The sequence below is a fragment of the Talpa occidentalis genome, unplaced genomic scaffold (assembly GCF_014898055.3).
Source record: "Talpa occidentalis isolate TD23 unplaced genomic scaffold, MPIMG_talOcc4v2.1 talOcc4.2, whole genome shotgun sequence".
NCBI classification, from domain to species: domain Eukaryota; kingdom Metazoa; phylum Chordata; class Mammalia; order Eulipotyphla; family Talpidae; genus Talpa; species Talpa occidentalis.
This window is the reverse complement of record NW_023602073.1, coordinates 47,514,813-47,536,119: the sequence shown is the minus strand read 5'-3', so window position 1 is coordinate 47,536,119 and position 21,307 is coordinate 47,514,813. Positions and strand designations below refer to the sequence as shown.

Sequence of the window (21,307 nt, the reverse complement as noted above, 5' to 3'; positions counted from 1 at the left end):
AACCACTCAAACCTGTCTGGGTGGGACCCTCTACTGTCATCCTTACTACCCTACTGCTGTCAAATTTGCAGGTGTTTTTCTGAGGGAACAACACTCCCCAGATACGTCAGGTCGTCCTAGACGTCGGAACAATTTACGATCACAAACCAGAATGACCCTGCGGAGCGACTCCCACCAAACACTGTGACCTTCTGCAGCCCTGCTCCAAACACAACCCGGAAGCTGGTGAGTGCAGTAGGCAGCACTACCCATGCTGTCTCTTGACAAGATCCGGGCATTGGGGGAGTGTCAAAGACCAGCCTTGGCAAACTGGGTTTCAGGGGTTCCTGAAGGATGGGATGGTGTCGGCGCAATTGAGGAATGGATCAGACACACTCAATGTTTTGTGTTAATATGTCTGTCCCCGAGGGTCTTAGTAAGTCTTTATTTATTTATTTTTAGTAAGCAGTGAGATTGCATTATCATATGCATAGAAGCAAAGCAAAAGCAATTAGTGCATTTTTTTCCTGTTATGTGTTTTCAATAAGAAGGCTACCTTTAAGGTTAATAGATTAAAAAATTAAACCTTACACTAAAATTTATTAGTTTTGTCTAGACAAATACTTAAGACAGTTGATAGCTGCCAGTACACTTCTATTAGCTAAAGCCTAAACATTAAAAGATTTTTTTATTTAAATGGCCTTTAGTCAGAGACCAGCTGCTTTGTGGTTATCAGCTAGCAGGGTTTTCTACCAAGAAACTTAACACAATTAACTTTATTTAAAAACTTTCCCAAGAAGCTTTTAAAAAAAGCAAAAGAAGGACTTACTGTAATTGTTGTCCTGGGTTGTTTGTCAGGCATGCTCAAGTGTAACAAACTCTTTCCCATTGTCAGGCAGGCCAAATTTACAGTGTTTAATTTTTAAGCAGGTATTTCTTTGTGCCATTTACTTACAGTATTTTATATGTATAATTTATTGTCCAATGTGCTTTCTGAGAAGTTTTTTTTTTATATGACCAAGAACTAAAAGCAAAGGGATGCTTATAGGTTATAGATTAATCTTCAGCCCCACAGTGTGAGGCACAAGGAATCTTCAGCCCCATGATGTGAGTCACAAGGAATTTTTAGCCCCACGGTGTGAGACTGTTTGGAAATCTTTGGCCCCACGGTGTGAGGACCTTTTTCTTAGCTGCTTGTCAGTGTCTTATTTGGCTGGGGCAGTAAGGCCCTCGGGAATTTTCCCTTTTTTTGTTTTTGGCCATTATCCGCATTATTTTTAACTTAATATGTGTTTGGTTGATGGCACAGAAAAGTAATTTGGCAAACAATGGGAAAAGAAACAAGATAATTATGGTGACAAGCAAAATAATACCTATAGTAATAAATGATGGGAACCAGGCAGCTTTAGTGGTGTAGTGCTGTAAGGAGGTCAAGAAGGAATCAGCAATCTCTGCTGGAGTTAAAGAGATACATAAGTTAAACTAATTGTTTTAATATAATCCTGAAGATAACCAAGATTTAAGGAAGCATTTGTATTATTTCAAACCTTTAGCAAATGATTTTTAACATTATACCATGAAACAGAAGAGGAATTATAAACAAGTGGAGTAACACAAATTGATTTGTAATTAGAGTGACATGTAGTGGTTTAAGCAAATTTTGGTATGCTGAATTTGATTACCAATATACAAAAATGTCTCCTCTAGAACATTTAAGTGAGTCTTAAAATTTTTTATTTAAAAGCATAAATATTAAAATCATCATACCAATATTTTTTAGATTTACAGGCAGTATAACATAAGGAGGTTGATAAACAATTACAAAAACAATTTGTCTACATTATCCCAAGCACTATTTAAATCAACAAGCAAGGTTTCACACAAGGGAACAGAGGAGGCGTGTTGCTGCACAGCGTGGCAGAAGTTGGTGACGAAGTAGGACTGATTTGTGACTTCTCAAGTTGCAATTGGTGAAGAGGAGAAACCAATGTACTGGATTAGTCTATTGGGGATCCAGATGGGTGAATCAGTGTCCTGTAGAAAAATACAAGCATAGCCTCTTCCACAAGTTAAATGAATTAAAAAAAATTTTGAAGGCAGAGGAGGTGTAAGTAGTGCATTATTTGTCTTAATAGTCTTAGGCTTTTTTGTATAAGCAAAACAAAACATTAAATGTTGAGACACATCTTTAAAGGCTTTTTCTATTTGAGCTGTAGCCATAATTAAATGAGAAAAGGTGTCTACAGAGACATATACATAACTTAATTTTTTAAAGCTAGGAACATAAGGTTTTAGGAGAAGCTGCAGCGTTAGGAGAATTAGTTTTTTTTGAAGTAATTTTTGATTTTTGAGGGCAATTTTTACTGAAATGGCCTGTGTGACCGCATGAAAGTAGGCTTTGGTATTAATTAGTCTTTTTTTCATTATATGAATAAATTGATCAAATAATGCAATACAGTCAAATTTTTAACACATATTATTGTTTTTCTTTAAACCCATTATTTGCAGGTTTTATAAATCAAGGCAAATAAAATTTACTTTCCCTCAAACCTTTTACGACTTACTACATACCCTTAATTTTAGCTTATTTAAAATTTTTTCACATTTTGTCACAACCAGACATTTTAATTTTAAGACAAAACTACTCCCCCTTTTTTTTTAGACACCACTAAAACTTGTAACAAATTATGATGGTGTATTTTTTTTCAGTAGTCCAGAACACAAGGAGGTGCTTTGTGTGTTTGCCACCCCAAAATGTTACTTTAAACATTGCAGTTTTTTTAAAATTGGCTTAAAAACAGTGTGGCTTGGTTTTACTTGGTAAAGTTAATATGACAAAAAAATTTGCATATGTAAGTACATATATATATATATATATATATATATATACATTTTTAGTCAAGGAAAGAAAAATACTTTAAAGATATATTTAAACAGTAGATTATTAATATTTAACATTATAACTTTAAGGCATATATGCTTTGAATTATATTATAAAATTTGAACTAGTTTTTGTATATTAAAAATTTTGGATCATGATCTCAAATTTTTTTTGTGAAAACTTATATAGGTGCCATTTATAATTGGTCCTTTGGAGGTAAAAAACAAAACAAAACAAAACCACAAAGACAGACACAAACAGACACAGATTTTTTGATATACATTTAAAATTTTGGCCATGTGTGTATATTTTAAGAGATAGTTATTTTATCAATATGTGTAAAGATACTGAGGCTTTTAATGAATTAAAAGCTAAAATTTGTACAGAGATTGTGTCTAATTTTAATTATTACCAAGGACCTTGGGCTCCAGACCACAACAGTCACTGCAGTTTTTACTAACTTTTTTAAATAAGAAAATATTTTTGGAGTTCATACTTTTAAGAAATGATTTTTTGGCTTTAGGTTGTTAATGCTTTATCTCACTGAGAACAAGCATATTTTAAAACATAAAAGAACATTGTTATCTTAATAACAGGAGAAGAGGTAAATTTTAGTCAGTCTGTCTGTTTTTAGGCTTTTATTAAAATTTGAGGTTTAGAATTTAGCTCAAAAATATCTGTATTATTACTTTATATTTTACCAGGTTAGTTAGTTTTAATAACTAAAAAATAGTTAGTTTTTAACCTTTTACAGGTTCAATAAGTAAATTTAAAAGCTTTTATTTAACCAATAAACATTTTGTATAGCTTGTTAGCAAGTCCAAAGTAACTCAGCAGTTTTTACCTTTGACAATTTAGACTTTAAAATCAGAAAAACACAGGAAAATAGAACTTTTTTTCTATTTTGGTTCTAGAATGAACCAAAATAGTTTTTTAAGGTGGACAATAGAAAAGTTCAGTACCCCACTGCAGGAAGGCAGTAGAGACCTGCCAGTGATCTTAACACCGGAGAAAAAGTCCAGGCAGCTGTTTGTTGAGACCAAGGGCAGTCCCCACCTATCGGCTGTAGTGGGTTTATACTATTTTAATAAAAACCTCTTAGTCATATTATAGCCATATCATTTTATATAGTCATATTTAATCATTTTGTATTACTTTACAAAGTAATACAATATATTTATTTATTTATTTTAAAAGAAACAAATGGCAAAACTCCACCGGGGGGAACCTAGCCTTCTCCCCAAATAATTAACAGGAAAAGTTTCAAGCATTTTTTCTTTAATTTATAAGATCATGTCACATTATTTCTTACTTGTTTTTGAGTTTTTATTTTTATCTTTTTACAAGCCAAGTCCGGGCTGGAAATTTGGGTTGGATTTTGGAATGGTCTTGTAGTTGGGAGCCGATGCCTCTGCAAAGAGGTTAGTACAGGCTCTGGGATTGATTTTTGATTTTTGAAAAATAATTTCATCATCTGATGAATACTGTAGGTTTGTTTTTTTTTGTTTTGTTTTATTTTACTTTTTGTTTTGTATCTTAGACACTGGAGCATAGTTGGGAAAGTAGTTGTCACAATTGGGAGGTTTTGCTTTAGTGGGACAGTTTTGGCCAAAATGTCTTGGCTGTCCACAAGAAAAACAGAAGCTGTTATTGTTTGGGCCAATGCCAGCATCTCAGCTGTAGCTTTGTTGATTTAAAGTGGCAAACCATTGAGCACTGGTCTGGCCTTTAAGTGCTGTAGCAATGGCGACTCCCTGGAGATAAGATGGCATTATCTCCGAGCAAGCTCCAACATATTCATTAAGGTCCCCTGTTTTTTTTTTTTTTTTTTTTTTACAGGTCTTATTAGTGATTGACAGAGGAGAGAGGCGTTCTCAAATGCCAGTTGTTTGATAAGAATTTGGGCTGCCTCAGTATTTGAAATGGTCTTATTAATACTGTCTATTAGTCGAGACAAAAAATCCTGATAAGTCTCTTCTGGTTTTTGTTTAATGTTGGTTAAGCCTGAAGTTTTCATGTCAGAAGTTGGGAGCTTCTGTCATGCAAGAAAGGCAGCATTTCTTATGCTGTGCAGTGCTGCGGCAGGGAGGGCTACCTGATCTTGAGGGCTGTGCCACTTGTCTTCCCCCATCATTATTTTATGGTTTAGTTTGTTTCTTTTCAGTTTGCCTCTGTTATACTCCCGTAACAGTCTCTTTGCCTTATCCTTATAATTCGCTTTTCACAACAAATATGGACCTCCAGGAAAGTTAGACTTAACCATCTGCTCCCAGTCAAAGGGTGTCAAATAACGACTGGCAACCATATTCAGCAGCTGCATGACGTATGGAGACGTAGGTCCATAGTCAGACATGGATTGTTTCAACTCTTTTAAAAGCTTAAAAGGAAGAGGCTCTCACTGAGGGTTCTTAAATTTGTCATTTACATAATTAGCAAGATAACATTGAAAAGAAAAATCACCATGTTCCTCAGCCTCTCTTATTGTTCTTGTAAATTTTACTGTTTTATTTTTACTTTTTGGCCACCTCCCTGAAGAGGTGAGGGGCGGTACATCATTAGGGAGTCTCAAAGGAGAATCAGGACATTGTTCTGGCTGTGCCCTGTCCCTCGTCAAGTCCTTTACATATTTCTTAACAATGTCAGTCAACTCTGTCAGAATAGAGTCCAGATTTTTTTTTTTTTTTGACCATGAAATCACAAGGCGCAGCAGAAACCTCAGGAGGGACATTGCTTTTATCTTTCAGGAAACTATTTGGCTTTTTAAATATTATTTTTTTATCTGATGACTCAGATTTATTTTTTTGTACTGCATTAATTGATTTCCCCTGGTTTTTGAGTCCCTGTTCTGAACTTTCCTTGCCCAGGTTGAGGTGATCTACCTGCTCTGAAAGCTGTCTCTGTGGCTGCCTCTGCCGCCGAACGTCAGTGAACTTACTGAAAAGAGGGAGGCTTTTACTCAGACACATAGTATATCCGAGTGAATAAGACCCCCTTCTTCTGTGCGCTGGACTGGACAGTCAATGACGGGTAAGATTGGGGGCAGACTAAAGAAGGCACTGGCCAGCCTCATGTCTGTGACTCTTGACGACCTAAGACAGGCGCAGTCCCCGAAGGGCTTCATTATGAAAATTTTTGGTGTTTAATTCAGGCAAATGTCTAAATGGCTGTAAGCCCAATCTAGGCAATAAGCCCGCAGTAAAAAACCCCTCCTTTGCTTGTAAACAAGGCTGCTAAGAGCGTTGCCTACAAACAAGCCTGATGGAATTACCTACAAAGTAGTTTTAACCATTAACCAGTTAGTCATTATTTCTGAATAAGAAGCAACTTAGCAACCTGTCTGTAATTATACTATTTTATTACCTACCTGACTTTTTATATATATGTAAAAAATCAGTTTTAGGAAATGTGTTGTAACCACATATGCTTAGCAACTTGTAAATCATTAGCTAGAAAATTGTATTTTATGCCTAGGTAATAAGAAACATTGTTATGCTGGGAAAATAAATTTTGTGTGACCTAATGCCTTTTGAAAATGTATAAATATGCGTAATGATTTGAGCAAATTACATTCAGATCTTCACTCTTGAAGTGTGTCTGTCTGTCATTTATGCGCCAAATCCTTGACCATCCTGCACGAGTTTCACATCCCTGGGACGGCCTTGCCAGTCTACCGCTGTGCTGGTCTGCGGCAGGTGGCGCCCAACGAGGGGCTTGAGTCCAGGTCAATTTAAAAAAAAAAGTGTCCCTGAAAAAAGGTAAGTGAAGGAAAAACTGTGCAGGATAAGCTGTCGCTCTCTCTTTGTTTTTTATTCTTTTCAAGTCAAGGATAGGATCCTTGCCAGAGCGCCGCAGGCTTGCTGATAAAGGATCATCAGTTCGAGAAGGCCAGGAAATCCCACATAGTTTCAATTCGTGAGTGTGTGTGTATGAATGCATCTTATTGTTGGCTACACGGCCTTGGCTACGGGTCTGAGTGAGCTGCAATCGGTCACTTGCGGGACGTCATACGGCATAACGGTCATCTGTTCTTTGGAACAGCCTGGTCCGGGACTTATACGGACAGACCTTAGCTAAGACGTCTCAGAGTTCCCGCGAGGGACGCGAGCCGGCCAGCGCTAGTGTGTGACCCCGTCTATATAAACATGGGACGATTGCAAACTAAGAATAGAGACCTCTTTCTCTCCATTCTGGGCCATATGCTCGAAGGAAGAGGAATGAAAGTAAGTAAAAAATCACTTGTGGAATTATATGAATTCATTTAAAAGGTTAGTCCTTGGTTTCCAGAGGAAGGGAGCTTATCTCTTGACAACTGGAAAAAAGTGGGCAAGGAAATTAGAAAATTTTATAATCAACAGGGACCCACACAGGTCCCCCCTCAGGCCTTTTCCCTCTGGGTCCAAATCTGAGACCTATTAGTGGATAGCACTGAGGCAGACTTATGGAGAAAAAAAAAATATGAGTGACTCACACAGTGAGCATGAGGCAGTGCCGTTTGCCTCTTGGTCAGCAAAAAAAAAAAAAAAAAAAAAAAAAAGAAAATAATGTAATATAATCTTATAAAAAACAAATGCTTCAAGCCTTTTTGGGGAGGAGGCTAGGTTCAACCTACTAGAGGTTTCCCCTACCAAAGTTTTGCCATTTATTCTTTTAAAATAAATAAATAAGGTATTTCTAAATAATAGTATTTAAAGTTCATTTACTATTATTAAGGTAATAAAAAATAGTTAAATATAACTATATAATATAACTAAAGGTTTTTATAAAAATATTATAAATCCACTGCAACAGATGGGTGGGGGCTGCCCCTGGTCTCAACAAGCAACTGCCTGGACTTTTTCTCCAGTGTTGGGATCACTGGCAAGTCTCTACTGCCTTCCTGCTGCGGGGGACTGGACTCTTCTATTGTCCACCTTAAAAAACTGTTTTGGTTCATTCTAGGAAAAAAAGTTTTATTTCCTTGTGTTTTTTCTAATTTTAAAGTCTAAATTGTCTAAGGTAAAAATTACTGAGTTACTTTAGATATACTAACAACCTATACAAAATGCTTATTGGTTAAATAAAAGTTTTTAAATTTACTTATTGAACCTATAAAAGGTTAAGTTTCTGTTAAAATTAATTAACCTAAAAAAATTTAAAGTAACAATACAGACATATTTGAGCTAAATTCAAACCTCAAATTTTGATAAAAGCCTAAAAACAGGCAGACCGTAAAAATTTCCCTCTTCTCCTGTTATCAAAATGAGTGTTCTTTTTTGTTTTAAAATATGCTTGCTCTCAGTATAATAAAACATTTACAACCTAAAGCCAAAAAATCACTTCTTAAAAATATGAACTCAAAAAATATTCTCTTATCCACATCAGGGACTTGAGGGAAGCTCTTGTCCCCTACTTCTGAAAACAGGGACTGAGACTCTTGTAGTTTGTTGTTTATTTTCTTTAACTCAGCGCCTTGGTCCAACATATTTTGTAACAGCCCCCTCAAAGAAAAGGCATTGACAGGGACCTTCTCAGGACCAAAGATGGAAAAATAGGTTGTCATCTCCTCCCCCACTCGGGTCCAAGTTTTGACATCAAGAATGCCATCCCTCGGAAACCAGGGGCAACCAGTTTCTACAAAATTTAAGAATGAAGCCAATTGTGCATGGGAGGTTTTTATCACTCTCTTGTTAAGTGTATGCCTAATGATATCTATAAAGAGTCTTTTTTTTTTTAGACTCAATATGGCCCATAACTTCTCAAGATAAGACACCCACTCGTCTAGTTTTGAATTACTGCTCCTTCTCACTCCGCCTATCTCTACAGAGGGGTTCCAGTACCCTTGAGCAGATCCTAGCAGTTCCCTGATCTCTCCGAAATTTTTAGTATGAAAAATGCTGACCTGTCAGGTCCCTGTTTGGGCGCCACCTGCTGAAGACCAGCCTCGGCAAACTGGGTGTCAGGGGTTCCTGAAGGATAGGATGGCGTCGGCGCAATTGAGGAATGGATCAGGTACACACAATGTCTGGTGTTGGTATGTCTGTCCCCGAGAGTCTCAGCAAGTCTTTATTTATTTATTTTTAGCAAGCAGTGAGATTGCATTATCATATGCATAGAAGCAAAGCAAAAACAATTAGTACATTTTTTTCCCATAGACTTTTGGCTGTCATGTGTTTTCAGAAAGAAGGCAACCTTCAAGGTTAATAGATAAAAAACTAAACCTTACACTAAAATTCATTATTTCTGCCTAGACAAATACCTAAGAACAGTTGATAGCTGCCAGTACACTTCTATTTGCTAAAGCCTAAACATTAAAAGATTTTTTTATTTAAATGGCCTTTAGTCAGAGACCAGCTGCTTTGTGGTTATCAGCTAGCAGGGTTTTCTACCAAGAAACTTAACACAATTAACTTTATTTAAAAACTTTCCCAAGAAGCTTCTAAAAAAGCAAAAGAAGGACTTACTGTAATTGTTGTCCTGGGTTGCTTGTCAGGCATGTTCATGTGTAACAAACTCTTTCCCATTGTCAGGCAGGCCAAATTTTCAGTGTTTAATTTTTAAGCAGGTATTTCTTAGTGCCATTTACTTACAGTATTTTATATGTATAATTTATTGTCCAATGTGCATTCTGAGAAGTTTTTTCTTATATGACTAAGAACAAAAAGCAAAGGGATGCTTATAGGTTATAGATTAATCTTCAGCCCCACGGTGTGAGACTCTTTGGAAATCTTTGGCCCCAAGGTGTGAGGCCCTTTTTCTTAACTGCTTGCCAGTGTCTTATCTGGCTGGGGCAGTAAGGCCCCCTGCAGGGGAGACTCCTGAGAAGAGGGGAGTCCTGCACTTCCCAGAAGTTCTGAATAAGGGAGTTTCCATGGCAATGCCTGCTAATGCTCTCCTGTTTGTTCTTAGTTAATGCAGAAGTAAGTTAGTTATAAATTGGCTTGTGAAAACCTAATTCGGACTTAGGCGTTAATTGGCCTATTGTCCTTATGCTTGAATCATTATTAAAGAAAGTAAAATTGCTAAAGGTATAGCCAGGAAAGAAATGTCCTGGCCCTGAGAACTACGGAGAACAAGCTGCCTTGAATCAGCTGTGCTTGGAAACCACAGCCTAACCTAGGGGGCACGTGCTTGCGGCAATAGTACATTTCCTGGTGTATGCAAAAGGTCAATAGCTCGCAGGCTGTGTGGAGGTTAGGTATTTCTAGATAAGAGTTAGACTTCAGTAGAATTAACATAGATTTTATGAGTTTATTTAGGCCACTTTGAAGTAATTGATAAATTAGCCAAGTTAATTGAGTGCTAGGGAGATAGGTCGATTTTAGTAATAGAATATAGGATAGGACTTTCACACCCACTCCAAAATTAGGAAAGTTTAATAGGATGATTAATTGTTATCGAATATTGTGCTGTCTTAGATAATTGATCATGATGGGAAATGAGTTGCACCAAGAAAACCAATTATCTCTGATGTTTTTCTTAAGGTGATCAAAGAAGTGCCCTTTTGGTATGAGACCAAGAGGGTCTCTATATGTTCATGAGAAAATATGTAATGATTGTCTTTGTTTTGCTTCAATGCTTATTTATGCTGATGTAATCTCACCACTTGCCTTACTGTATAAATAAAGACCCTCCAAGACCCTCAACAGGAGATACTTGCACCAATATAAGAGTGTCTGTGTCTGCCTCATCCCTCTTCCCCTCAGCCCTCAGTTTTTGCTGACACCGTCCTCTCCTTTCAGGGACTCTTGACACGACATTCTGCTGAAGAGGGTCTCCAGCAGGTTGGCCTGTGCACGGTGGACGCTCGTGGAGCATCACAGGCAGAATGCTTAGGGACTGCTTGGTTGGACCCCAGTGTTGGCTGCTTCTCTTATTTCTCTTGGTGGGACAGCATCACCACACTGTGCCTTGGCTCACACCTGTCCTGGGTCCACTGGTCTCCATTCTTGTGATGCTTGCCCTTGGGCCTTGTCTTTTAATCTGGTCATGTGGCTTATCCAGTTCTGTTTGAAGGCTACTAAACTCCAAATGTTAGTTAGACAATATGCGCCCTTAGACTCCTTTCCTGCTGCTTGCTATGAGTCCATACCTTGATACTGTCTAGCACATAATAGGAGTATCAAAAGGGGGCAAATGAAACAAAGTTTCCCAAGTCTGCTGCTTGGGGGAGTCTACCACTCTGATCCTTCTTGCTGAAGCGAAGAAGTTGCTGGGTGTACTGCACTGCTTGTCCGTGACCCTCTTCCTGAACAATAAAGAATGCTTATGTTATGAAGCATGGGATATCAAGTTTCCTCATACAAACTGTATAAAACCCTGCTATTCTTGTTCTTGGGTGCTCAGCTCTTTGGGGAGCAATCCCACTGTGTCCACTGGTGTGACAATTAAAGCTCTCTCCAACTCTCTGAGTGCTGTCTGATTTCTCTGGGAAATTGCTGTAACAAAACCACTTCATGTCTGTGAGAACGGCCTATATCAGAAAGACGAGACATTAACAAGTACTGGTGGGGACCTGTCGAATAGGAAACAGTTCTACATTGTTTTGGGAATGTAGATTGGTTGGGTTTTGATGGAAACAGTATCAAGGTTTCTGCAAATAGCCAAATCTCTCTTGACTAAAAAGAAGGAGAATGGAGGCATCACACTCCCACACTTCAAACTGTACTATAAAGCCATAATAATTAAAACAGTATGATACTGGAACAAAAACATACACACAGACCAATGGCATTGAATAGAAAACCCAGAAATAAATCATGTTTATGGACAACTAGTCTTTGACCAAGGAGCAAAGCATATGCAATGGAACAAGGACAGTTTGTTCAATAAATGTTGCTGGGAAAACTGAACTGCTACATATAAAAAATGAAGCTAGACTACAACCTCACACCATGCACAAAAACCAACTGAAAATGGATATAAGAATTCAACAGCATTAATACCAGAAACCATAAAATATATAGAAGAAAATATAAGCAAAACACTACATGATATAAATATCCATAACATCTTTAAAGACACAAAAAAACAAAGAAAGTGACACAAGAAAGCAAAGAAAGTGAAGGAAAAGATAAACAGCTGGGATTACATCAAACTAAAAAGCTTTTGTACAACAAAAGAGACATTAACCAAAACAAAAAGACACCCTTCTGAATGGGAGAAAATTTTTGCACACAATGCAAATGGTAAGGGACTGATCACAAAGATTTACAAAGAGCTCACAGGACTCAACAAAAATGAACAATCCAGTCAAAAAATTGGAAGAAGAGCTAAAAAGGCTTCTCCAAAGAGGAAATGCAAATGGTCAACAGGTATATGAAAAAATGTTCAGCATCACTTAATTCAGGGAAATGCAAATCAAAACCACAATGAAATACTACCTTATACCAGTGAGAATGGCACATATTAAAAAAACAGCAGCAACAAATGTTGGCAAGCATGTTGAGAAAAGGAACTCTCCTACACTGCTGGTGGGAATGCAAACTGGTCCAACCACTATGGAGAGCTGTGTGGAGATTCCTCAACCTGCTAAAGATTGAGCTTCCATAAGAATTCCAATCTTAGGAATCTACCCAAAGGATACAAAAGCATTAATTCAAAAGGATATCTGCCCCTATGTTTATTGCAGCGCTATTTATGATAGGTAAGATGTGGAAACAACCCAACTGCTCAAAAATAGATGACTGGATGCAGAGAATGTGGTATATACACAATAAAATATTCAGCAATCAAAAAAGATGCGATTCTCAACATGCCTGGAGCTAAAAGGGATCATGTTCAGTGAAATGAACTAGAGAGATGAAGAAAAATATCCATTGGTTTAACTTAGAGGAGGAATATAGGGGAATATAGGGGAATCAAATAAGGGATCAGGAAACTAAATAGCATTAAATAATAAATAAAAAACCAAAATTAGCAAGAAACTATAAATCAGACATTTTGCAAGGGACAGGGAGGTAGGAGGAGCAAAACAGGGGAGAGAAGAGCACAAGGGACTATGGTGATGGTTCATGGGTGAATTGGTGCTGGGAATTTCATGGGGAATACACCTGAAAGGAGAAAGCATACAAACATACATTGTACAAAAAAAATGACATTTTATGTATGTGTATATATATATCTATATACATATATATAACATTATTGAGTTTAATTAGAAAATTAAAAGTGTATCTGCCATAGGGCCCAGTAGTCCCACTCCTAGGTATCTACCCACAGAACACAAATACGCTACCATGAAGGGCACCTTGCACATCCATGATCACTGCAGCACTAGTTACAATATCCAAGCTATGGAAACAACCAAAATGCCTGAAAACAGATGATAATTCAAGAAGTGGTATATAGATAATAGTATACTACTTGTCAGAAAAACATGAACTCATGCCATCTGGGGCAACATGGATAGAGCTAATTGAAATAAGTCCAAAGGAGAAAGACAAGTATGTCACCCATATATGGATAGAGAAAGTCTAACAAAGGGCTACATTAAGAAAAACTTGAAAACTAACCCTGAATCCTCCAGGCTGCACCTATTGCTGACCAGACTTTGGACCAGCCCAGGCTTCCTGCCCCAGCAGCACAGGATGATGGATCGACCCTCTCTAGTTTGGCATCAGACTCATTTGATGACAAAGCCTTACTCCTGCTGACTGAGTACCCCATTTTTTCTTGTTGCACCTGCACCACCCCTGGATCCTCCAGCCTCCCTGATTTGCTAGAGCTAAGATTGATCTTGTACTTGATGCTGTAGACAATTATTTTTTTATACCGTTTCCATATCCAACCACAGGGCCAGAGTATGACATCTTCCAACAAACTGTAATTCTCCTGGATATAAATCTTGGTGCTTATATCCTTTATTTCCTCTGTGACAATGAGCTATAGTCATTGTCTATAGTCATTCCCTCATGAACCACCCACAATATTTATAGAATCAAGTCTGCTGAGAATCATGTTTACTGTTAGGTCATTACCATGGATTAAGTATTCCCACCATTTCACTGTTTCTGTGGAGCTGAGAGGATGCAGCAAATTATATGACAAATAGGAGAGTTTCCAAACAGCTGGATTCAACTCATTGCTCCTGTATGGTCCTTCCTCTTTCTCACCAACTTGCTGATCTCCTGGATTCACAGAGGCCTTCACGATAGACTTACAAATAAGCGAATCCATGAACCTCATCTCTGGAAGATCCTTCTTCACCTGCAAGTCATGGTTTTCACCCTGTGGATGGCTTTCTTCAGAGTCTACCTTATCATCTCTACCTTTCATCTTTCCATTACATCAGCTGGTTTATTTAGGTTGTACATGTTGGTCAATGTCTGCACAATTTCCATTCATGACAATGATTTCTGTCTCCTCAAATCTTTTTCTTTCATAATTTTTTTCATAATTTTTAAAAAGATTTATTTTATATATACAAGAGCTGGGGTACAGGCCAGAGGTGCGGGAGGGTGAGAGGATTCACCAGAGACAGAGCAGGGAACAGAACAGGCAGACTGACCGAAAACACTGCTGAGGGGAGCAGCGGGCGAGAACAGGAGAGGTCTGCCGCACCACGTGGTATCTCTCTGGCTGGCCATGAATTGAATCCATGCTCCAGAGGCTGTGGACAGCTTCAAAGCACTGCACTCAACCACTGCGCCACTGGGGAGGTCCTATCTCCTCAAATCTTAAGGCCATTTATTAATGACTCAGTTCATCATACTGACCATCACCTCTTCTCTAACTACAACTGTGGACAGTATTTTACATTGCGGGGTAGAATTAGAGGCCCATTCAAAAACCCTTCTTCCTTTGAAGGGATGAAGGTGACAGAAAAAAACACAGCAGGGCCTTCCTTGGTGGTGCAGTGGTTGAGTGCTGGGCTGCGAAGCTGCCCGCAGCCTCTGCACCACCAGTTCAATCCCTGGCCGCCGGCGAGGGTGCCACATGGCATGCAGATCTCTCCTGCCGTGCCCACTGTGCCCCTCAGCAGTGTACTTCATCAGTCTGCCTGTTCTGCTCCCCGCTCTGGCTCTGGTGAATTCTCTCACCCTCCCGTGCTTCTGACTGTACCCAGAGCTTGTATAAATAAATAAATAAATCTTTAAAAAAAAAAAAAAAGCACAGCAGCCAGCAGGAAGTTGTAAAAAATAAGAAATTATTCAGTGGAGAGGTTGCAAAGATTATCGCTCAATTATTAAATATTTTTAATGAGGGAAAATAATCTACATCCAGCCAGGAGACATAGCAATGGTAGCATTTGAAATTCTGCATTGAGGGCCCTGCGGAGGGATGGTCATGCTGAGAACAAGAGAAACCAACATCCTGTGTAAATACCAGTGGTGACCTAAGAGGTGACTGTGTCTTTCCAGCCAGTGAACCTGTAACTTATTGTGGGGTAAGGAGCAGGGGAAAAACTTCAGGCTTTTCCTCACTCCCACTGTGCATGCACACTTGGCCAACCGGCGTGGTGTCATGTGGCGTGGTGCAGCACAGTGTGGTACATTGCTGATGATGGAGGAGTGCAATGGAATGGATGGAGGTGTGCGCCCTGAGAGTGGCAGAGCACAACGGAGTGTGGCGGCGAACAGCAGAGAGCATGAAGAGCATGAAGCACAGCTGCTAGAACCAGTAATGGACCTACCTGGTATGGGATGGTTGCGCTATATTTGGCATAGACAGCAGGACGGTTCAAAGCAGGACGGCTGGGCGCAGATGGGTATGGAACCCTTTGAAACCTGGGGAGGGATTGCAGGGTGTGCGACCATGATCAGATGGTCCTCGGGGGCCGGACTCCTCTCCCAGTGGGCGCCTCCCCAGGAATGGCCAGAGGTAGATGGATCCCCGGGGCAGGTGGAACAGGCCCTAAACGAAATAGAAGAGGCCCTGGATAGATACAGTGCCCACGAAGCTGCAGGGGCTGTGGGATGGGTGTTTCTCACAGTTCTGCCAGAGTAGGCAGAGAGTGATCCAGAATCCAGCAAGTACTGGATGAGATGCGGAAAGAGATGTGGAAACATCCTCAACGTTTGAGGATTCTGGAGGAAGAAGTTCAGAGAAACCAAACCACCATTCTGGAGATGCCAGACTGCTTCTCAGGAGAGGAGGAGAGGGAGGCTTGCTCTTTGCCTGAGTCTCAGCCAGTGGTAGCAAACCAACCTGCAACTCCAGAGATGCCGGACTCCTCTGGAGAGGAGGAGAAGGCTGGTCCCATGCTCTGGGTCCACCCAGTGCTGACTCAGAAAATGAAGCGACAGCAGCCCTTGGCCTCAGGGGGTGAGGCTGCTGGACCACCACACATGACAGAATTTACTACGTACTGACCATACACCCCGGCGGAACTGGTGGACTTGGACAAACAGTTCCGCCAGAAACCAGGGGAACCTTGGCAGCCTGGCTGCTATGCTTGTGGGACCTGGGGGTGGATGGGGTTATTTGTACGGCACAAGAGATGGAGAGACTGGCCTCTGTGACTTTACACTCATCCTTGAGACAAAGGCTGCAGAACAGCCGGTGGTATGGCCAGGGTGATCATACCCTGCTGGAGTGGATAATGGCTGCCATAAGAACAGTATAGGCTGATACAGGAGAAGTGCCAGAGACAGTGAGCAGATGGCAGATGTATACCAAGCTGGTACAGGTACTTGGGGAGTTGGGGATGTGGCAGGCCATGTTCATTGTGAATATTCATGGTCCTGACAATGAGCGTTTCACAGCAGGGATGAGAGACTTGGTATTAAAGAGTGCCCCCTCATCCTCATTTGGATCCCTCATGGCAATTCTAGCATCCTATGTGGGATGTCAGATACACTGTGTCACAACCATGATAGCTAGCTGGGGTGAAAATGAGAGATGACACTCTCAAACTCTGAAAGGAATAAGGGTAATTGTTGAACAATCAAAAGGAATGCCAAGGAGGGCAAGGAAGCCTCTTGGCATCACAGAACCTGTTAAAGTCACCCATAACCAAATGTGGACAGATTTAGTGAGAGCAGGTATAGATTGCACTAAAATACATGCAAAGCCTAATGTGTATTTTTTAGAATTATGGAAGCAGCTGCAAGAAGACCAGAGGTTCACACCCATGAGCAGGACTGCTGCTAAGGGGAAACCTGAAGCTTCAGGCCTCAGGTGCACGCCCTGTGCCTGGAACACCACTTGCTGCCAACCCCGTCCTCGGGCTATGGCCTGATCACTTTCAAATAGGGTGAGGGCCAAGGAACCCGTCCACAGGGGACGGGCGGGGACCGGAGGCCACACGTGGAGTTTGCCATCCACTAGTCCCCGACTAATGTGCAAAGGGTTTTGGCTTTAGTAGACACAGGAGCAGAATGTACTCTGCTCTATGGAAATCCAGAAAAATTTCAAGGGTCTGCTTATTAGATTGATGGCTATGGAGGCAGAGTGTCAAGGTGACAGCAGTGAGACTATCTCTGGGGATTGGGTGATTACCCTTGAAAGAGTATAAAGTATATGTATCATCCATCCCAAAATACATCTTGGGGGTGGAGGTACTGTGTGATTTATGGCCAGAGACCACAGCTAGAGAGTTTCGCCTTAGAGTGCGTGTGGTAAAGGCAGTGGTGTGAGGACACGCTAAGCCTCTGCCCACACAACTGCCAGTCCCTAGGCGAGTGACAAATACCAGGAAATATTGCTTGCCCGGAAATTACGGGCACAGTATCAGAAATGGAGAAAGTGGGCAAATGTGTACTGCCCACAGCGCCTACAATTTGCCAGTGTGGCTGGTGAATAAGCCCAATGGCTCTTGGCGCGTGACAGTGGATTATTGTGAGTTAAATAAGGTAGTTCCCCCCTTGCATGCTGCAGTGCCTCAGTGGCAGACTTGATGGATGGTCTGAGCCATGAGCTAGGCATGTATCATTTTGTAGCCGATCTGGCAAATACTTTTTTTTCTGATATATATAGCTCCAGAGAGTCAAGACCAGTTTGCCTTCATGTGGGAAGGCCAGCAATGCACAGCCCTACTCTGTGCCACGGGCTGGTGGCAGCATGTCTAGCCCAGTGGGAGAGGCCATCTTCAGTGCTTTTGTATCATTACATTGATGACATTTTATTGACTAGTGACTCTATTGCAGATTTGGAAAAGGCAGCACCTCTCCTATTGACACACCTGTAAACATGTGGCTGGGCAATCAATGAAAGCAAACTGCAGGGGCCTGGACTGTCAGTTAATTTCTTGGGGGTTGTTTTGTTGGGTAAGACAAAGGTTATCCCTGATGCTGTAATCAATAAAGTACAAGCTTACCCCACTCCAACCACAGTGAAGCAGCTGCAAGCCTTTCTGGGCCTGCTGGGTTACTGGAGGCCATTTATACCTCACATGGCCCAGCTCCTATGACCTTGTATATGTCAATACATAAGGGGGCCAGGTGGGTTTGGTCAGCTGAGACAGACAGCATTTGCCAAAGCCAAACAGACTGTAAAGACTGCTTAGGCCTTGCGGATTTTGACCCAGCCTGACCCTGTGAGCTAGATGTGCATGCTACTCAGGAAGTGTTCGCGTGGGGACTCTGGAAGACAGCAGGGAGGCTACGACAGCCTATTGGGTTCTGGTCCCAACTCTGGAAGGGGGCTGAGGTTAGGTATTCCTTAACTGAAAAACAGTTAGCTGCAGTATATGCAGCCTTACTAGCTACTGAAAGTATAACTGCCACAGCCCCTGTCTTACTCAAGAGCCAGATGGGTACAGGACTGGACAACAAAGCCCCATAGTGGTACTGCCCAAATGCCCACTTTGGTGAAGTGGGGGCATACCTAGAACAGTGCTGCACCCTGTCAACCTAGCCCCTTAAGGGCGGAGTTGCAGGAGGTTCTTAGTCCGGTGACGTATGTCAGTATGGAACCGACTTCATATGCCTGTATAGAAGCCGAACCTGAAGCTAGTCCCTACAAGGAGGGACAAGCACCGATTCCAGTGGAGGCCTGGTCTACAGATGGCTCCAGCTGGCGCCAGCCAGCATCTTGGACAGCTGTGGCTGTACACCCAGAAATGGACACTATTTGGTTTGAAACCAGGACAGGACAGAGCAGCCAATGGGCTGAACTGCAAGCAGTATGGATGGTGGTGGCCCATGAACCTTCCTCTCTAGTCATTTGTACTGATGGTTGGGCTCTGTACAGGGGCCTGACACTCTGGATTTCCATGTGGACAGTCATGCATTGGCCATGGTGGGGTCAGGCCCTATGGAAAGATCTATGGGATCTAGGGCATCAGAAGCAGGTGACTGTTCATCATGTCACAGGACATGCCCCATTAGCCTCACCAGGCAATGATGAAGCAGACACCCTAGGCCGGATTTGATGGCTTGAAACTGCTCTGGGGTGGGATGTTGCACAGTGGCTGCACAGATGCTTGTTCCATGCAGGGCAAAAGTCAATGTGGGCCACTGTGCGTGCCTGGGGTCTACCTGTAACTTTAGAGGAGGTCAGACTGTTTGTGAACAACGTGTAGTGTGTTCCAGGACTTACCCCCGGAGACATTTTGCATCCATAGGCCAGGTGTTGCGGGGGCAGGTACCCCAGACACACTGGCAGATTGACATCATTGGACAACTACCTCGCTACGATGGACAACAGTATGCGGTCACTGGTGTAGACACTGCTACCGGGTTATTGGCAGCTTATCCTGCTCCACGTGGACAAAAAGGCAGTTTTGGAGGCACTGGCATGCCTATGTGCTGCATATGGACGTCCGCTGGTAGTAGAGAGTGACCGAGGGACTCATGTTACAGGAGCCTGGGTGCAGCAGTGGGCCAAGGACATGGGTGTTGAATGGAAGTTTCACACTCCCTATAATCCTAAAGCTGCTGGAAACATAGAGTATTATAATGGCCTGCTAAAGCAAGGGCTGAGAGCTACTGTCCCCATTCTGATGCTGGCCGGGTGGAGCCAACATCTGTGGGACATGCTACGAGCACTAAATAAGAGGAGCAGGAAAGGAGGCCTGGCTCCAGTGGAGGCGTTGCCGCATCGTGCCGCTGCTCCCATCCAATTTCAGATACAAACTTCGGCTATTTTGTTAAAGCCTGGATTGGGACAGCAGGGCAACATTATATTACCAGCCCCAACTGGAGTGGACCCAGCGCAGACTGTGGACTGGAAATGGCCCTGGACTGTGAAGGCTCCCCACATGTGCTGGGTGGCTCTGATAGCCCCTTGGGGTCATGGCCTGGAGGCCAATTTACAAATAACACCCTGGGTGACTGCACAGTGGCCGCCATGGGTGCATGTTACCCACCCTGGGGTGGCAGATCAGCGGGCAATCCTAAAGGGGACATTTATGATGACTCTGTGGCCTGTTATGAGCTCGCCACTCTTGCTACATGTAGAGCCCGCTGATGCCTCTTCACGGACAACGTGAGTGTGGTGCTCACGACCTGGAAGGCCACTGAGGCCAGCTACAATATTATCTTTGGACACAAAATCGGCGTGTATATTGCCAAATGGGAGGGATCTCCCATTGCTAGTACCAATAACTTCTTTATCTTTCCACACCTAGGAAAATTGAACTTATTTATGTTGTGATGTATATACTGTTTGCTTATGTGGCCATGGCTGCAGTGTTTATGATTGTTAAAGGAAACTTGTATAAACTTGTATATAGATTGTATGGCAGAAAACCCTGAGGGGGTGGATTGTGGGTTAAGTCGGGGGGGAAAGCTTTTCTGCCCTCCCACTGCACATGCGCATTTGGCCAATTAGCGTGGTGTGGTGCCATGTGGTGTGGTGTGGCGTGGTGTGGTGTGCATGGCATGGCGCAGCACAGTGTGGTGCAGTGCTGAGGATGGAGGAGTGCAGTGGAGTGGACGGAGGTGTGCGGCGGAGAGTGGCAGAGTGTGACAGAGTGTGGTGGCAAACAGCAGAGAGCGTGAAGACACCAACACAGCTGCTAGAACCAGTAATGGAACAACCCAGTGTGGGTTGGTTGCGCTACACTTATGTTCTCTCAACAATAATTTTTAAAAAGGTGGAGAGAAAATAAATGATTGAGGGGACCAGGTTATGTCCTTTTGCCTTAACCTAGCACATTCATTAAGAAAAACTCGTTGTGCTAATAGCACCAAAGGCCAGCGCCATGACAAGGAACAGGAATACAGTGACAGGTGGTGCCTGGTGTCAGGAGTGAGCGCCGTCTTCCCTGCTGGCCTGACAATGACCACCTGTAGTACCTTGTTCAAGGGGAAGCCCCAATGTGACAGCAGGTCTGATAGAATCTAGTAGTGACTCTGTGAATGACCTTTTCATATTTCATATGTCCCCCTATTCTCTGGGACATTGTCAAATGTTACATTTTACTGATGAATAAATAAACTGGAATTAAAAAAATACTGATACTACCATGATTTATCAGATGTGGGATTATTCAGTTTAACATTTTGATGTTTATTTAAAAAAAAAATATGGAATAAGTGTAAAATTATGTGAATGTAAATACATTTAGAAAGGGAAATGTGATGC

At 41.7% G+C, this 21,307-nt stretch overlaps 1 protein-coding gene and 1 pseudogene across 4 annotated transcripts in view; both read left to right on the top strand.

Annotated features, from left to right (window-relative positions):
- The window catches only part of LOC119252191 (patr class I histocompatibility antigen, A-126 alpha chain-like), a 54,349-nt gene extending 42,752 nt beyond the window's left edge, over positions 1–11,597 (top strand). Inside the window, exons 8-13 of one of the 4 annotated variants that reach the window (XR_008553180.1) lie at positions 72–225; positions 5,725–5,887; positions 6,681–6,772; positions 6,899–7,080; positions 8,574–8,848; positions 10,579–11,597. Coding sequence is in view for 1 of the 4 variants with exons in the window: in XM_054698648.1 (XP_054554623.1) it covers positions 72–187 (116 nt within the window). In the remaining 3 variants the exon portion in view is untranslated. The other 3 variants (XR_008553181.1, XR_008553182.1, XM_054698648.1) reach the window with 3 other exon arrangements.
- LOC119251340 (lathosterol oxidase-like) lies at positions 5,186–20,241 on the top strand (annotated as a pseudogene).
- Positions 20,242–21,307: the final 1,066 nt, after the last annotated feature.